The 15219-nt window shown below is 33.9% G+C and overlaps 1 protein-coding gene across 5 annotated transcripts in view; it reads right to left on the bottom strand.

The window, feature by feature from the left end:
* Positions 1-15219, bottom strand: part of LOC150109825 (uncharacterized) — a 441768-nt gene that overhangs the window by 139276 nt on the left and 287273 nt on the right. For all 5 annotated transcript variants that reach the window (XM_090414208.1, XM_090414244.1, XM_090414315.1 and 2 more), the window contains one exon: positions 4944-5009. In XM_090414208.1, the coding sequence (XP_090270334.1) occupies positions 4944-5009 (66 nt within the window). The remainder of the gene's footprint in view (positions 1-4943; positions 5010-15219) is intronic.

Raw genomic sequence — 15219 nt, 5'->3', positions numbered from 1 at the left:
GCAAGTCATTCACACTATCTAGCAGATAGTGTGAATGAATTCAACAGAAGGTATGGTAGGTGGTGTCAGTGATCTTCCTTCTCACAGCAACGTAGTGTTGACTAATAATGAAATGGTATTTATTAAACTGAAATGATGCTGTGCTACATGTAGAATATGTATGAGCACCATTTCTATTTACAGAAGCTTTATCTTCTGATTTTACTTGCATTTTATCTCTTCAACGTTGATCATTATAGAATATCAAATGAATAATTTGCGACTTTCATTATTCAGAGCCCAAAGTGCATTTTAATGTTTATTATAAAAAAAAAAAAAAAAAACATGAGATGGGATAAAATCAATTATACATAATATGTGGAATCTATTATTTTCCTTTTTGTAGCATTTCTCTAGGCACGTTATATAATGTCTGCATTAATATGTTATTATTTCAGAAAAGTAAAACTTTGATCCTATCTCAATCCTGTAATGCATGCATCTTATTCTACACATGGAGTGGTCAGAGATAATTTTAGCAATCACTAACTTTTGAAGAGAAATAAGCAGTCAGTCACCATCCTTCAAGCCTTTACTTATGAGTGAGCCCAAACTATCAAAGTACCAAAACTTTTGGATAATAGAGAACATGACAGACAAGTTCTGCCATCCTATGGCCATAAACACTACCACTCATTTCATTGTCTATATTATTGTGAATTCTATAGTCGACCTACTGAGTAGCAGGGGCAAGTATCCAGGTTGAAAAAGGCTACTTGATCATGCTGAAGATTGATCTATTCAGAAACAGACTGAAAGGAAACTGTTCGTACAGTAAATATTACACAAGCAACTGTAAAGCATCCATCTGCATATGTTTTCACCAATTGCAGATTGTCAGTAAGAAATATGCTGAATTTAAAAACATAAAAGAGGAATTACTGTGGATAGCATTGCACTGACAATTTTTAGAAAACAGAAACTGCAAAAAAATATCATGATATATAAATTAGAAAAAAAAGTCATGACAAAGCTTGGGAAGAAAATAAAAGAGAAAAAATGCTCTACGGCAACTGAAAAGCTTAAAAAATGGGGAAATAATAATAATAAAGGTGACATAAAATAAGTATATATTAATATTATGTATATAAGATTATACAGTATTATTGTGTAATTAAGTTGTATAATCTAGTATGTCCTTCTTGAGAGAAGAATCTATCAGAAAATGATATTTTAATGAAGCTAAATAAGGGAACACATAAGATAAGCACAAAGCCAACATGGAGAGGAGCTAGCTGAATAAATTTATATGCTCAGAAAATAGAGAGTAAACAAATAAACAACCAAAACACTAAACCAACTGTATACAAGATGGTATTCAAAGCTCCTTTTATCTTATGTTTCCAAAAGGTGGCCTGGATTGAAAACAAAAAAGTTGAAAACTTGGATATACAAAAGTTCTGAAAAGGAAATCAGAGCAATGAAGTTACAAAGAAGGGGAGGAATGGGGGAGGAGGAAGAAGTTAGAAGAGATAAGGCTTCACATTAAAAATTAAACACACAAATGACATCATCAGATTAGCTCACATACACAAAAGTTTGAGTGAAACCATCATCACCACCTAGGCACAATGGCATCTTCTGGACTCATTCGATATTTTTCTTGGTCATCTGCAATTTCTACTTCTTCAAGTGACATAAGTATATCTTTTTGGATAGTTAGTCTTGAACTGCCTATTCTTTCAATATCTTCAATCCAATTCTTTCAAAATTTGTATATTTTGTCTAACTTTTAGTAAAGGAATACCGTGAGTAGACATATAAATACAAAATGAATGACAGAAAATCTCACGTAAAAAGATCTTTTTAATAGTATAATTTTCGCCTGTGTGTCACAGGCATCTTCAGTACATGTTAAGCTGAAATTAAACAATAACTGACAATTCCAAAAAGCATCATCTAAGTAGCTAGTGTAAGATAACTAAAGAGGTCAATAAAATTTTCTAAAAAAAAAAAAAACTATATATATATATATATATATATATATATATATATATATATATATATATATATATATATACACACTGAGAATCTTCACAAGTTTCTCGACCACTTAAACAACCGCCATCAAGATATAAAATTGACTATGGAGATTGAAGAAAATAGTTCCATCTGTTTCCTAGATGTTAAACTCACCAAGATGCCTGAATCAATTAAAGTCTCTATATTTAGAAAGCCAACTCATACAGACAGATATTTGCATGCATCATCCCATCACCATCCAGCGCAAAAGTTGGGTATATCAACTCTAGCGAATCGTGCAAGATCTGTACTGTCAGGTGAAGAAGAACTGAAAAAGGAACTACAACATCTTAAATGGACCTTTAAAAACAATGGCTACTCTCTAAAAAATATTAACAACCAATTATCCCACCGTCAACGTAGAGACACAGGACGACTCCAAAGGTCATATCGTCTTGCCATATATCAGCACACTATCCAAAAAGCTGAGTAGAATTCTAAAGAAGTTTAACATAAAAATGTGCTTCTCGACTATGCCAAAAATAAGATCACGCTTCAACAACTATAAACAACCTCACAACCTTCTACAATTCCCAGGTGTATACAAGGTCACTTGTGAATGCGGAAAGCCTTACTATGGGCAGACAGAGAAATCTATCTTACTACGTCTCGAAGAGCACCAACGAGACATTGCTTATAAAAGAACCAGAGCAACTGCTCTGTCAAGCCATGTCCTGTTTTCAATAAACACGAACAACGAAAGCCACCAACATGAAATAAACTGGACATCAACTTCAAACCTACACATCTGCCATGATGAAGTAGAGCGGCGCATTGTCGAGTCAAAAGAAATCACCTTGGACCCTTTTCACATGAATAACAATCTTAGCTATAATTTGCCTGACTCTTTCAACTCTACTATTAGATACTGGAGATCACGTGATTCCACACACGCGCACAGGTGTACAACAATAGAACTTTAACTCGGACTGTAGTTCAAGCTCATAATAACTGTAATTTACAGTCGAATATTATGGCTTTATAATTGTATAGCTTTAGAGTGTGGCAATGTTAATTTCATGTCTTTTAATATCTTTCTATGTTCTTATCGCCTGATGAAGCCGTTCTTGACGAAACATGTTGCGTTTTTTTCAAATAAATGTCATTGTGTTATAATTCTTGGGTTTTAAGTCAGTTAATTTAGAAAAATGAATATATATATATATATATATATACATACAATAAAAAGTTAGGAAAGATTAGCTGATTTGTAAAGTACTATCTACCCCCACAAAGGGGATATACGTAAACCATCAGATCTGTTTAAGTTAGGAGAGTGGAGTAAAGTTTCACGTTTCTTTATAAAGCCATTCTATGAGGAACCGACTTTTGTGAAGGACTCTTGTCTTTTTCCAATGGATTCTATGTCTGGTTAAGATGGCATGTTCTGCAAGTCAAGACTGTTCAGGCTTAAGGTACTGAATAATATAAGACTAGTGTTCTTCTAGTCGAATAGAGGCAGATCTTCCTGTTTGTCCGAAATAAGATAATCCACAAGAGCAAGGAATCTGGTAGACACCTGGATAATTAAGATGTGGAAGCTTGTCCTTAGGAGAAGTAAGAAAGATGGAATTTTTCTGACCGGTTGAAAGGCAACAAAAATATTCAGTGGTTTTAAAACTTTTGCTATATGTTCACTAATGCTGTGTACATAAGGGATAGGAATGAGGGTTATTTCTTCTGTATTTGAAGAGGAAGACATTAAAATTACTCAAAGCTCTTTTGATGAAAGGATTCTTGTATCCATTAGATAGAAAGGAAGAAGAAATATATTGCAGTTCTTTCTGAAAGAGATCGCCTGAAGACGATCCTATTGCAGAAATTGCAATATATTACTTCTTCCTTTCTATCTAATGGATACAAGAATCTCTTACTCAATTTCAAGGATCGATCCCTTGTTCCCCCCCCCCCCCAACTACTAAAATATTTCCTTTGCATCAATCCTATAAAACTTGCAGAAAGGTTTCCAACATATCCTCTCTTTCCTACCCATCAACTTATGTTTTCAACTCCCAAATCCTTAATCTATCACCACAGGGAGCATTCCACAGACCACTCACCATCTTGGTCACTTATCTGTGTTGATCCCTTGTTCTCCCCTACTTGACAACATTAGCAATATGTACTCTAAATTTCAACTCTCTAACTACCTCCTCCTCCAATCTCTAGCTTCAACTACCTGAAATATAGTTCCATTAATGTGATAAAGAGTTTATCCCAAAATGTATAACTTCACATTCTTCCATATTAAACCGCAATCCATAATATTACTATTACATTAATTTACACTTGTTAACTATTACCCATATGCAATTTTGAATCATCAACAAATGACTGAATGAACAGAATAGAATTACTAATAACAGATAACTATAACTGTTATTAGTAACAGTTATAGTGACCAAATGCACACACTTAAAAGTGATTAATCAATACATTCATAGAGTGTGTGCATTTGGTTTATTAAATTTTTTTTGTTTATAGCATTACTAATAACAGTTATAGTTATAACTGTTATCAGCAATTCTAGTTAGAATGTCTTCTGACAAGATCAACATATTTCAGGATCTGGGGACAAGGTTTCCACTTTCATTTCATATGATACTTGTGTTAAGATTTTCTTTAATATAAAGTACATTAAAACATTAAGATTCCACTTCATTTGAGAAATAACACAAATATAACACATAAAATAATAAAAGATTAGCAGAACCAAAGTCTGAGTACCATAAGCTACAACAACACATAAAAATTTGGAACACTGCATTCTAGGTGGAAGGCATTCTTGAATGACAGCCTGTAGATTTTCACTCTTCATTTGCAATGCCAGCAAAAAATGTCAGAAAACTTAAAAAAAAACAATTATCAATTAACTTTCTTACCTATGTGAACTATAATATGAACTTCTAGATGAAGAACTATGTGAACTGTAAGATGATCTTGAAGACCTGTAACATAAATATGCCTTTCATATGTTCAGATTTCAAAAACCTGTATTGCAACAAGAAAGCTTTTTTAACATATTATTTTGCTTACCTTACAATATTGGAAATGTATATATACATGAATTAAAATGGAACCGAAATGTTATTGTAAAAGTGAAGGTAAAAATCAACTGTTATCAAATTAATTCAAACTTGTATTACATAATAAAGGATTTAATGCATGTACATACACTGCTTGGAAAGAATCAACAGACACCATAGTGTGAGGAACAAACAGCCATAGTGCCAACCTTAATAAGATGTAGGACATCCTCTCACTGCAATGACTACAGCAATCCTACAGACAAACTTTCCACAAGTATATGAGAGCAATCAATGAGAATTTTGAACCATTCTTACTGTGGGCATGTGATGAGATTCTGGACTGTTGTCGGGGAAGATGTTTCCTTGACCTCATTCAGTGCTCCAGTTCAGGGCTCTGTGGAGGCCAGTCAAATGTGGTGACATTCATGTCCACAAAGTATGGTTACAACAGCAGCCTTATGACCCATTATCATGCTGAAAGAGACAATGGTCAATTTTGTGGACATGCCACAAAGTAGGAAGCATTGCACTGTCCAGAATGTTCAGATACTGCTCAGAGTTCAATGTTCATGGTAGCACAAATAGAGGATTGAAGTCAAATCAGGAAAAACAGATCATACCATCACACTGCCACCTTTGAATTTCATAGTTGGGGTTACACACTGGTAAGAGACATTCACTGGACATATCCATCTCTTCAGTAGAAGGTATAGCCTCTACTGAAGAGATATAACCTCTATAACACAGCTTACTAAGCTTTCACATCCACTATACATGCTCTCTGCACTACTGAAGACAAAGCTGCATGTTGGTTTGGATAACGTGGAACTCGCATATTGCAGTCCTCCCATGGAGATGTTGTTAGTTAGCTCAGTTCTGAATGTTTTTGTGCAGATTAGTGTTCTAGTCAATGCCTGGAATTCCACATCCAATGTGTCATCTGATGAATGGAAGTTTTTACATATTATTCTCCGTGGCACCATACAATCATGTTTGGTGAGTGTAGTGGATCGTCCACTGTGGTACCACTTGTAGTTGATTCTCTGTGGTTCCATCTCAGTATAATATCATTAACTGTTGACCTGGGATGTTCCAATTTCTCCACAATTTGTTCAACAGGTAGGCCTGCAAAATGGCATTGTATCAAAACACCTCTTTCAAATTACCTCAGTTCCCTTTTCATGGCCATTTCTGGATAGTTGTGCTGACTTGGGAGATCATATTCCTCTAATTTATACTGACTACAAACGTACTCATTACATGGTACGATGCACCTTGCCCATGAGGATGTCCGCTGCCGTCTTTCCAAGCAGTGTATATATAGTCCATAGTTAGCACATCTTCAAATGTTGCAAGCAACTCTCAGGTGTTTGCATCAATTCATTATCTTTTCATTGCCTATTTAATATTTATATATTATACATAATGAAAAATGATTTAAAAATTACTAATATGATAAAAAATCTCTTAGCTCCATCGAGTATATTATTTAACAAGAGTTAGCATAGCAGAAAGAAAGAGCCATCACATATGATAAGTGAGAATTCACAAGACATCCGAGTGAATGGAACACTGTGATTTCCGTACAGGGAAGCAATAATTATTAATTTATTTTGTTCCATCATCAAAAAAGTAGACCACAGATGGAGAAATTTGGATATAAAGATAAGACTTCAGATTTCTAGGTACAATCTGACAAAGTATTCACAAATAGATAAAATGTGAAGTAATCTCAAGAAGCATACTTAAGTTTAAGGCAGTAAAAATGGAAAACTAAAAAAAGAAGACAGGAGAAATTTTTTGTCAGATAGAGAAGCATAAAGCAATTATTGTTCTGAATTCATAAAATGCAACTTATAAACTTTTAGAGAAAAGTTTCTTCAATATTTCTATACAATACTGAAATTTCTGCATTACCTCCACCATCCATTCAAAATTTAGCTAATGTATATTCAAAAAGGAGAACAGAATACAAAAAGGACTGACAGACTTGCTAGAAAGCATATCAAAAGTTCCTGACAAGTAAGTCAGTGTGTGATCTGATGAAATACAGTGAAACATTATAAAACAAAATCAGCTAAATAAAATTGATGGGAGGACTTTGGTAAGAACAAACATGACAAATATCAGAAAGGTGCAAAATACTCTGGAGGCTATCAAAAAATGCTTAGAAATGGAGAAAAGGGTACTGTCAAAGAAATCAGAGATTATACAATTGACATGATAACTGAAGATAAAAATATAATATTCTAGATGTCTGGAGTAATTATTTAGAAGGATTGCTAAATGAAACAAGCAGTGACAGAAAAAGTGGTAGGAAAACACCCAGTCAGTAGTGCATATAATTATTTGAGGCAGAAAAAGCTATGAAACACCTTAAATGTCATATATGGAAAAGCAAGGAGTAGATAACATTTGACTTGAAATGCTTAAATATGGATGAATAAAAGTTGTATAGTAATTACTATACAACTTTATTTCAGAATGCCAGAACAGTGTCAGTTTCTAACTGATTGGAGTAGAGCTCTCATAGTACCATCTATATAAAATAAATAAATAAATAAAACTGAATATGAGAATTAAAGAGGAATTTCCTTACTTAAAAGTTCCAAGTAAGATTTATGCAAGCATACTTGAGAAAAGGCTAAGAAAAAGTACATGATCAGATTATCACTTTAAGACAAAGAGTTGAAAAATCATAGAAATGTGACAATGATATGTACCTGAATTTTCTAGATTTGGAAAAGGCATATGATAAATTACCAAGAGAAAAGCAACATTTATATACTATAAATGGAACATTATATTGAGCAATATGAGGGTGGTCAGAAAATTTCTTGGCCTCAACCATAGATGGCAGGATTATCGGCAGGATTTTTTTCTTTCTAAGTTGGTACATCTGTCGTAAGCATCCATGTGAAATGCAAGTCATTCTATCAAGTAGTTTGTTTTATACAGCTGTCTGAAGCAAAAGTGTTGTCTGTACTCCTTCAAATGGATAAAATTGAGTATCATACGGTTATAAAATTCTATGTAAAAGAAATTCTAGGAGCCTTTGTAGCTCAGTGGATGTGACGTTTGCACACCATGATGCTTAACCGCCTGAAGGAAGGCTTGGTTTCGAATCTAGTCAGCGACTAGAGGAAATTTTTCTAAGCCTTTTTTCGACCAGTTCCCAAGTTAGTCGATCTCTGACAAGGGAAAGCGGTTTTTTTCTCCTGGAAATTCAAGTTTTTCGTCCCGTAAACTCAAGAAAATCGACCGTAGAACCCACATTATTTCAGACATTAAATATATTGTGTTAGGATTAGGGACCACGAGATGGCAGCATTTGTTGAGCAGTCTCTCTTCACTGCATGCCGCTTAATTAGTGATAGCTTATTTATCCCTGATTGGGTACCAGTGGAGATTGAGCTGCCCACTCAGTCTCCAAAAGTTAGATAGGGTTAAAATGGCTTTGCCTACTCCCTATATGGGAATAAAAAGACGTTAGCTGATTTTTTTTTTTTAAAGCTAAATAAAGTTTAAAGCTAAAAGAAATTCATTCTAAGTTCATAAAAGTTTATGGCCACTCTTCTCCTTCATTTTCGACAATTAAGAAATGGGCTGCCGAGTTTAAATGTGGCCTTACCAACCTTGAAAATGATTCACATGAAGGATGTCCAAAAAGTGTAACAACACCAGAAATCATTGATCAAGTGCACGATATGGTATTGGATGACCAGTGAGTCAAAGTGTGTGAAATTGATAAGACTATAGGCATTTCAAAAGAACGTGTAGGATATATTTTGCATGAAGAATTGCAAATGAAAAAGCTTTGCACAAGATGGGTGCCATGCTTGCTCACAGCAGAACAAAAATGCACTCACATGAAAATCTCTGAACAGTGCTTGGAGCATTTTAACAAGAATAAAACCGATTTTGTGCATCGATTTATTACTATGGATGAGACTTGGATTCACCATTACACACCAGAATCTACATTCAACAGCTAATCAACATTAGCTGTTTAATGTAGACAATGTTAAAAAAATGCAGTACTTCAGGATTCATGAACTTAACTGAATAACTGCTGTAATAAATTTTTATGAAAGTCAACTATAAAACACAAATATTATGAAATCATTAAGAACATCAACTGGGAAACTAAATCTGGGAATAGAAAAGTAGCAAATCTGGTGTGATAAGTAGTCAACTCAATTTAAATTGAATAAGAGAGAAATCCATCAAAAGACTGCATTAGCTGTATCTATCTATAGGCTGACAAATATAAGTAATGTTCAGAAATGAATTTTAACTGATGGATATGACATCTGAGTTAAAAATAAAAATCCTGATCAAAGAATGGAAATTACAGATGCGAGAGTTCTTTCCTTTAATGTTACACAGTGATCAGCATTAATTTCTATAAAATTATGGAGACTGCGACAATGTTAAGAATAATTATTTTAATTTCCTGACATTTAAATCTTCATATTAAGATAACCATTTGGAGTGCAAATACATATATAATCAGAGATAAGAAATATTACTTTTGAACACTATGCCAAAATGACAATAATTTGATCAACTGTTATTCTAATGGCCAGACCTCTACTGAGGGATGGGAGATCAATGTTAAGACTAAGATCCTGGATTAATAGTCCTAATTATAATTTAAAATAAACTCTTATTTATAAATTCTATGCACATAAGCTAAAGTTTATGTGGGTAGTATATGAACTATTCATATTCTTGGGATTTTTTAACCATTATTACTGTTAGGATTAGGGTGGTTAAGAATTTCATAAGTCTCTTTAAATTTGCGTTCATACCAAGTTTTGATGTGATGTAATGAACAAGTGCTTTTCCAGTCAATTCTGTGCAGAGTATTCAAAGCATGATCAGAAAGGTAAGATTTGCCATAGTTATTAAATTTGATGTGTCATTTATGTTCCTTTTTTTTTTTTTCTACTAATGGGAACGTGCATCCAGTTTCATTTATATAAGGCACAGGTGCACTGAATACAGTATACTCCAGGGGAAGGTGCCACTGGAGGAAATGGATCTTCCAAGGATCCACTTCCTCCAGATCCTGAATAAGCTTTTTATAATTTGGCAGGTGGTATTAAGGTTATCTCTGCAGAATTCTGTTTATTTTATCTGATATTCCTTAAATGTATGGAAAGGAATGGCTACAGTTTTATTGTAATCTAGTTTACTTTTATTATTAGGTGAGGCTTTGCAAAGAATTTTATTGATAGTATTTCTGCTGTAGCCATTTTTAGGAAGGTATTGTTGATAATTTTTAATTTGTGCTTAAGTGTTTGCTCATTGGAGCAAATCTTTAAAAATCTATGCTTTTTCAGTGTGTTAATTACACCTAGTTTTTGTGTTTGGTGGTGGTAAGAGCTTAGTAGGCTTACGGTAAACAGTAAATGAAAGACTGCTGGAAGGAAGATGTGTAACAAGATATGGAAGTTTGTAATGATTTTCAATTTCAGTTGTGAATTGCATGTGTTTGTGTTGTTTGTTTAGGTGGCTGAAGAAAGTGTCTAATGTCTGGTGACCATGAGCCAGATAATGAAAGCATCATAAACATATTTAAGCCAGACTTTACATTTTAAAGTAAAAGAATCTAGAGCATTTTACTCATAAAAAGTTAGCAATGAGAGGATAACGGTGATCCCATGGCTGTGCCTCTCTTTTTTTTGCATGTAAATAACCAGAACGCAGTACCTGGGAAAAAGAACCATGATAATGGCAGAAATTTGTTGTGTAATCATATTTTATGGTAGTTGGTATAAATCATATGCTTCTTTCAATATGGTACATAAAATCCAATTTGTTAACTGTCCTAGGTGCTACAGGAAATTTTATGCCTTTACTAAGTAGAGTTTACTAAGTAATGTGATTAACCTTTTGAGCCACACCCTGTTCAGGGTGTGGCTCAAAAGGTTAATCACATTACTGTTCACTGAAGGTAGTGGGTTGTTCCTGTTACCACTTATTTCAGGTTGATTACTATTATGCTCTCATTAGAATTGATTAGATTAGAAATGCTTTCATCACTAACTTGTGGTTGGCTGTTTTGAAAGTCATTCAACGAATAAGAAATTTAAATTTATCCGCTGACTATTTAAATCTTGCTGGTCTTTTAATCTAGGAAATTTGGTTATAAGTTTTACTTATAAGACATATTATTAGACTTACAAATGTCTTAAAAGACTTATAAGACATTTGTTTCCATGTTATGTTTAGCTGAGTTGTCAGTAATTCTCTCAAGAATATCCCCCAAATATCTGGATTTAAATAACTGAAAAGTTCCAAATTTAAATTTAGAACCTGATTTTGAGCCAATGCCAAGTTTTTGGGAGTGGTTGAATTTGCTCTCTAAGCACTGTCCATACGGTTGTAAATTCTTTGTGCTTTTGCCAAGGTGAATTTTCTTTTTAGATTGATGAAGTTAGGAATAATATTGCTCTCTCTACATCATTTCAGAAATGCCAGCTTTTTATATGGGCAGTTTGAACAAATGTACTCCAGATTCCTTTAATCTAAGATACGTTGACAATGATTTTGCTATCTGGTCCCATGGTCCCCATATATTAGTCAGCCATCTAAACAAAAAACACAAATGCATACAATTAATAACTGAAATTGAAAGACAGAACATACTCTCATACCTCGATATACTTGTCACGCATCTTCCCTCTGACAGGATTTCATTTGCTGTTTACCATAAGCCTACACATATTGGCCAATATACACACACTCTTACCATATAAATGATTATCCTTAAGATCAGAATCCTATGAAAAATGAGGATAATATGAAGGATCATGACATGGTCATCATTCATGTGTGAGCAGTGCTAATCCCAGGTAGTAGTGGTAGTGTCACTTAAACAAGTTTTTCTTTATTTTATTATTATTATGATTTTTCTGGTTCATGCCTAATTAAATTTTGTTTTATGCAACATTAAATGCTCCTTATTCCACTGGTATCTATCTGTGTCAGAGAGTGGAAATTCATTTAAGACATAACCTATTCTTAAAATGGCTGAAATTCTTTTTTCATTAAACTACCATCCAATTCTACAAATTTCAAGCCTCTCACAGCTAATAATTTACTGCTAGTGTCGATCCTACTAACAACAGGATGATTAGCACTCTTTACAAATAATGGAACAATTTCGTGGCACGCAAGTGATTGAGATATCTCATCATCATCATCATCAAATTCCTGACATATAGCCTCAAAGGATGTACAGCAGGCATGGGCAACCTTTCCTAGTTCAGGGGTCAAGTTATTCTGTCTCTGAGTCAAGGGACGGACCAAATTATTAAATACAATAAATTAATATTAAATGAATTAAAACAAGTTGCTACTTCATATTTCATTTATATATCATATAATGCTTTGGTATAAAGCTCTATATAAATTTTATAATATAATGAACGACATAACAATTTAATGTGAAGAATGGCCTTGTACTTCAACTACGAGACTATCAATACTGACGTTAATATTACTTAAGGATAATCGCATGAATTTTTGAGGTTTTCGTCCGTTATTCTTGTCCAAATTTTTGATTTATTGTATTTCATCCTCGAAAAAAACTGTTCATGCACATGTGCTGCCGAAAAGACAAATGATTTTCTTGAAAAAGCACATAAATTTGTATATTTTTCTTCCACCAAATAAAATTTATAAAAATCCATCAAAGCAACGTTGTTAAATTGTGAATTTAGCACTAAATCTGCCTGAAGCTCAAAAAGTTCAATCTGCAAGTTTTCTGGCACCTTATTTACATCAGCATCCATAGGACGAGCAAATATAGTGAATGTAGAGTCTTTGTTTTTGAAGTCAACAAACCTTGTATCAAATTGCTCTATTAGTACCTTCAGTTCATCTCCATAACAATTATAAGGGATATTTTTATGAGTTGCTAGAGTAGGAAAATGATAACAATTTTTAGCTCTTATCTAACTTTCAAACAATCTTAGTTTATTACAAAAAGCTTTGACATGTCCATGCAGTTCATGAACCAATTGTTTGTTTTAGCAATTTAAAATTCAGCTCGTTTAGTTTATCCAGTGACATCTACAAGGAATGCTAAATCACACAACCATTCATCATCTTTTACTTGGTTAATTGTGTTTCCTTTTATGTCCATAAAATCTGCAATGTCTTGTCTCAGATCATAAAATCGTTTCAACATTTTACCTTTACTCAACTACCTCACTTCACAATAATAAGACACATCTTCAAAATCCGAAAATAGGTCTCCCAAATACTCCTTAAATTGACAGTGATTACGTGCACTTGACTTAATAAAGTTAATACTGGCTACTACTACAACTTCCATAACATTTGTGAATTTAATCGATTTTACATACAGATTTTGTTGGTGGATAATGCAGTGAAAATTTGTTAAATTTTCCGGATGGATCTGTAGTTCTATTGCTCTTTTATGAACTATTCCAATGAATCCCTTCTGTGCACCAACCATTGCAGTGGCTCCATTAGTGCATATGCCAGATAGTGAACTCCATTTAAGCCCGGCTCTCTCGAAGACTGTGTTGACTGTTTCAAATATATCTTCACCAGTAGTTGTTCCTTTTAACGGCCGAAGCGCCAATAATTCTTCTGTGATGTTGAAATCCGCATCAACTCCTCGAATAAATATTGCTAGTTCTGCTCTATTGAAGGCATCGGTGCTGTCATCCAAAGCAAATGAAAATGCTTCCAATCTAGCAATCTTCTCTTTTAAACTTTTTTTGATATCATCAGCCATAATTTCTATCCATCGGACAACAGTACGTCTCAACAAACGAATATTCTCGAAGTCTTTTTTCTTTTCAGGACATATTATACTTGCAACATCCAGCAGACATTCTTTGATAAATTCTCTTTCACCAAATGACTTAGAATGCTTAGCGATTTTTTCGCTTACCACAAAGCTGGCTTTGACAATGCTGTGGTGCTGCGTTCTTTGCTTGAACATTTGCTGCTGGGTATCCAAGTTCTTCTTTAACTTCTGTATTTCATCTTTTCGTAGTTGTCCATCAATTTTTAGGTGATCTGCATGTCTCGAAGTAAAGTGTCTCTTCAAGCTGTGTTCTTTGTTGATGGACACAGATTTGTTGAACAGCAAACCTTTATTCAGAATAAAATAATAATCCTCCGTCCAGTTGTCTTGAAATTGACGATCCTCTACATCTACTTTTCTTTATTTTTGCTATAACCCCTGACACTGTCCCAAATTTATAAGCGATGTTCAGAACTGTCAAACAAAACTGTCTTCTACATCGCAGGCACCGAACAGAACAAAGCACAACCAACGCAAGTACCGAACTGACATGTTGTAGCATGTTCACACATGCCGTAGTCAAAGTGAGAAAGAGACCTTGGTTGGAGAAAACAGTGTGTTTTGCGCAATTCATATGACGTCAGCTTAATGTGAGTTAGTAGAACACACCATGTTTTTTCCCATCATGAATCATACAAACTTCGTTGAAATAGATTAGGGTGGGATCCAGCCCGGTTGCCCATATGTAGTGTACAGGATATGATAGTACTACATGAAAAACTTACATCAATACTAACTTCCTATCTACAATTTTCTTTCAAATCAGTCTGTTACTTGTCAAGACTCCAACATTATCAGATCTTATATTCCTGTCTTCTGACTTTTTACTGTATGAATCCACCTATATCTTGGTCTTCCTCTGAGTCTTTTTCCTACCAACCTGACAGAGAACACTAGTTTTGCTAATCTTTCATCTTCAATTCTGTTTAAGTGACTATACCACCTGAGATCAGCTCTGCTAACACATTCCTGGATGCTCACAAAGTAAAGTTATTTCCTAATATCCTCATTGTTAATATGATTTTACCATTGATGTTATCTGTTCAACATCCCTAATCTTTCTCAGGACTCTCATTTCTGTAGTCTCTAGTCTTTGGTCAAGTGTTTTATTTCTAACTCAGCTCTCAGATCGATAAGTTAAAATTGGTTGTAACACTGTCCTCTATACATCTATTTCTGTATTTCATTTACCATCTTCACTAAAAATCGTGCCTAAGTAGCTGAAATGGTTTCCTTGTTCTATAGTTCTCCATTCACAATGCAGTTGATATTTTC

Source organism: Typopeltis vanoorti, chromosome 1 (assembly GCF_054136105.1).
Source record: "Typopeltis vanoorti isolate ZY-2024b chromosome 1, IOZ_Tvanoo_1.0, whole genome shotgun sequence".
In the NCBI taxonomy this organism is placed as follows: Eukaryota; Metazoa; Arthropoda; class Arachnida; order Uropygi; family Thelyphonidae; genus Typopeltis; species Typopeltis vanoorti.
Note: the sequence above shows the minus strand (reverse complement) of the source record. Positions and strands in the feature narration are given on the sequence as shown.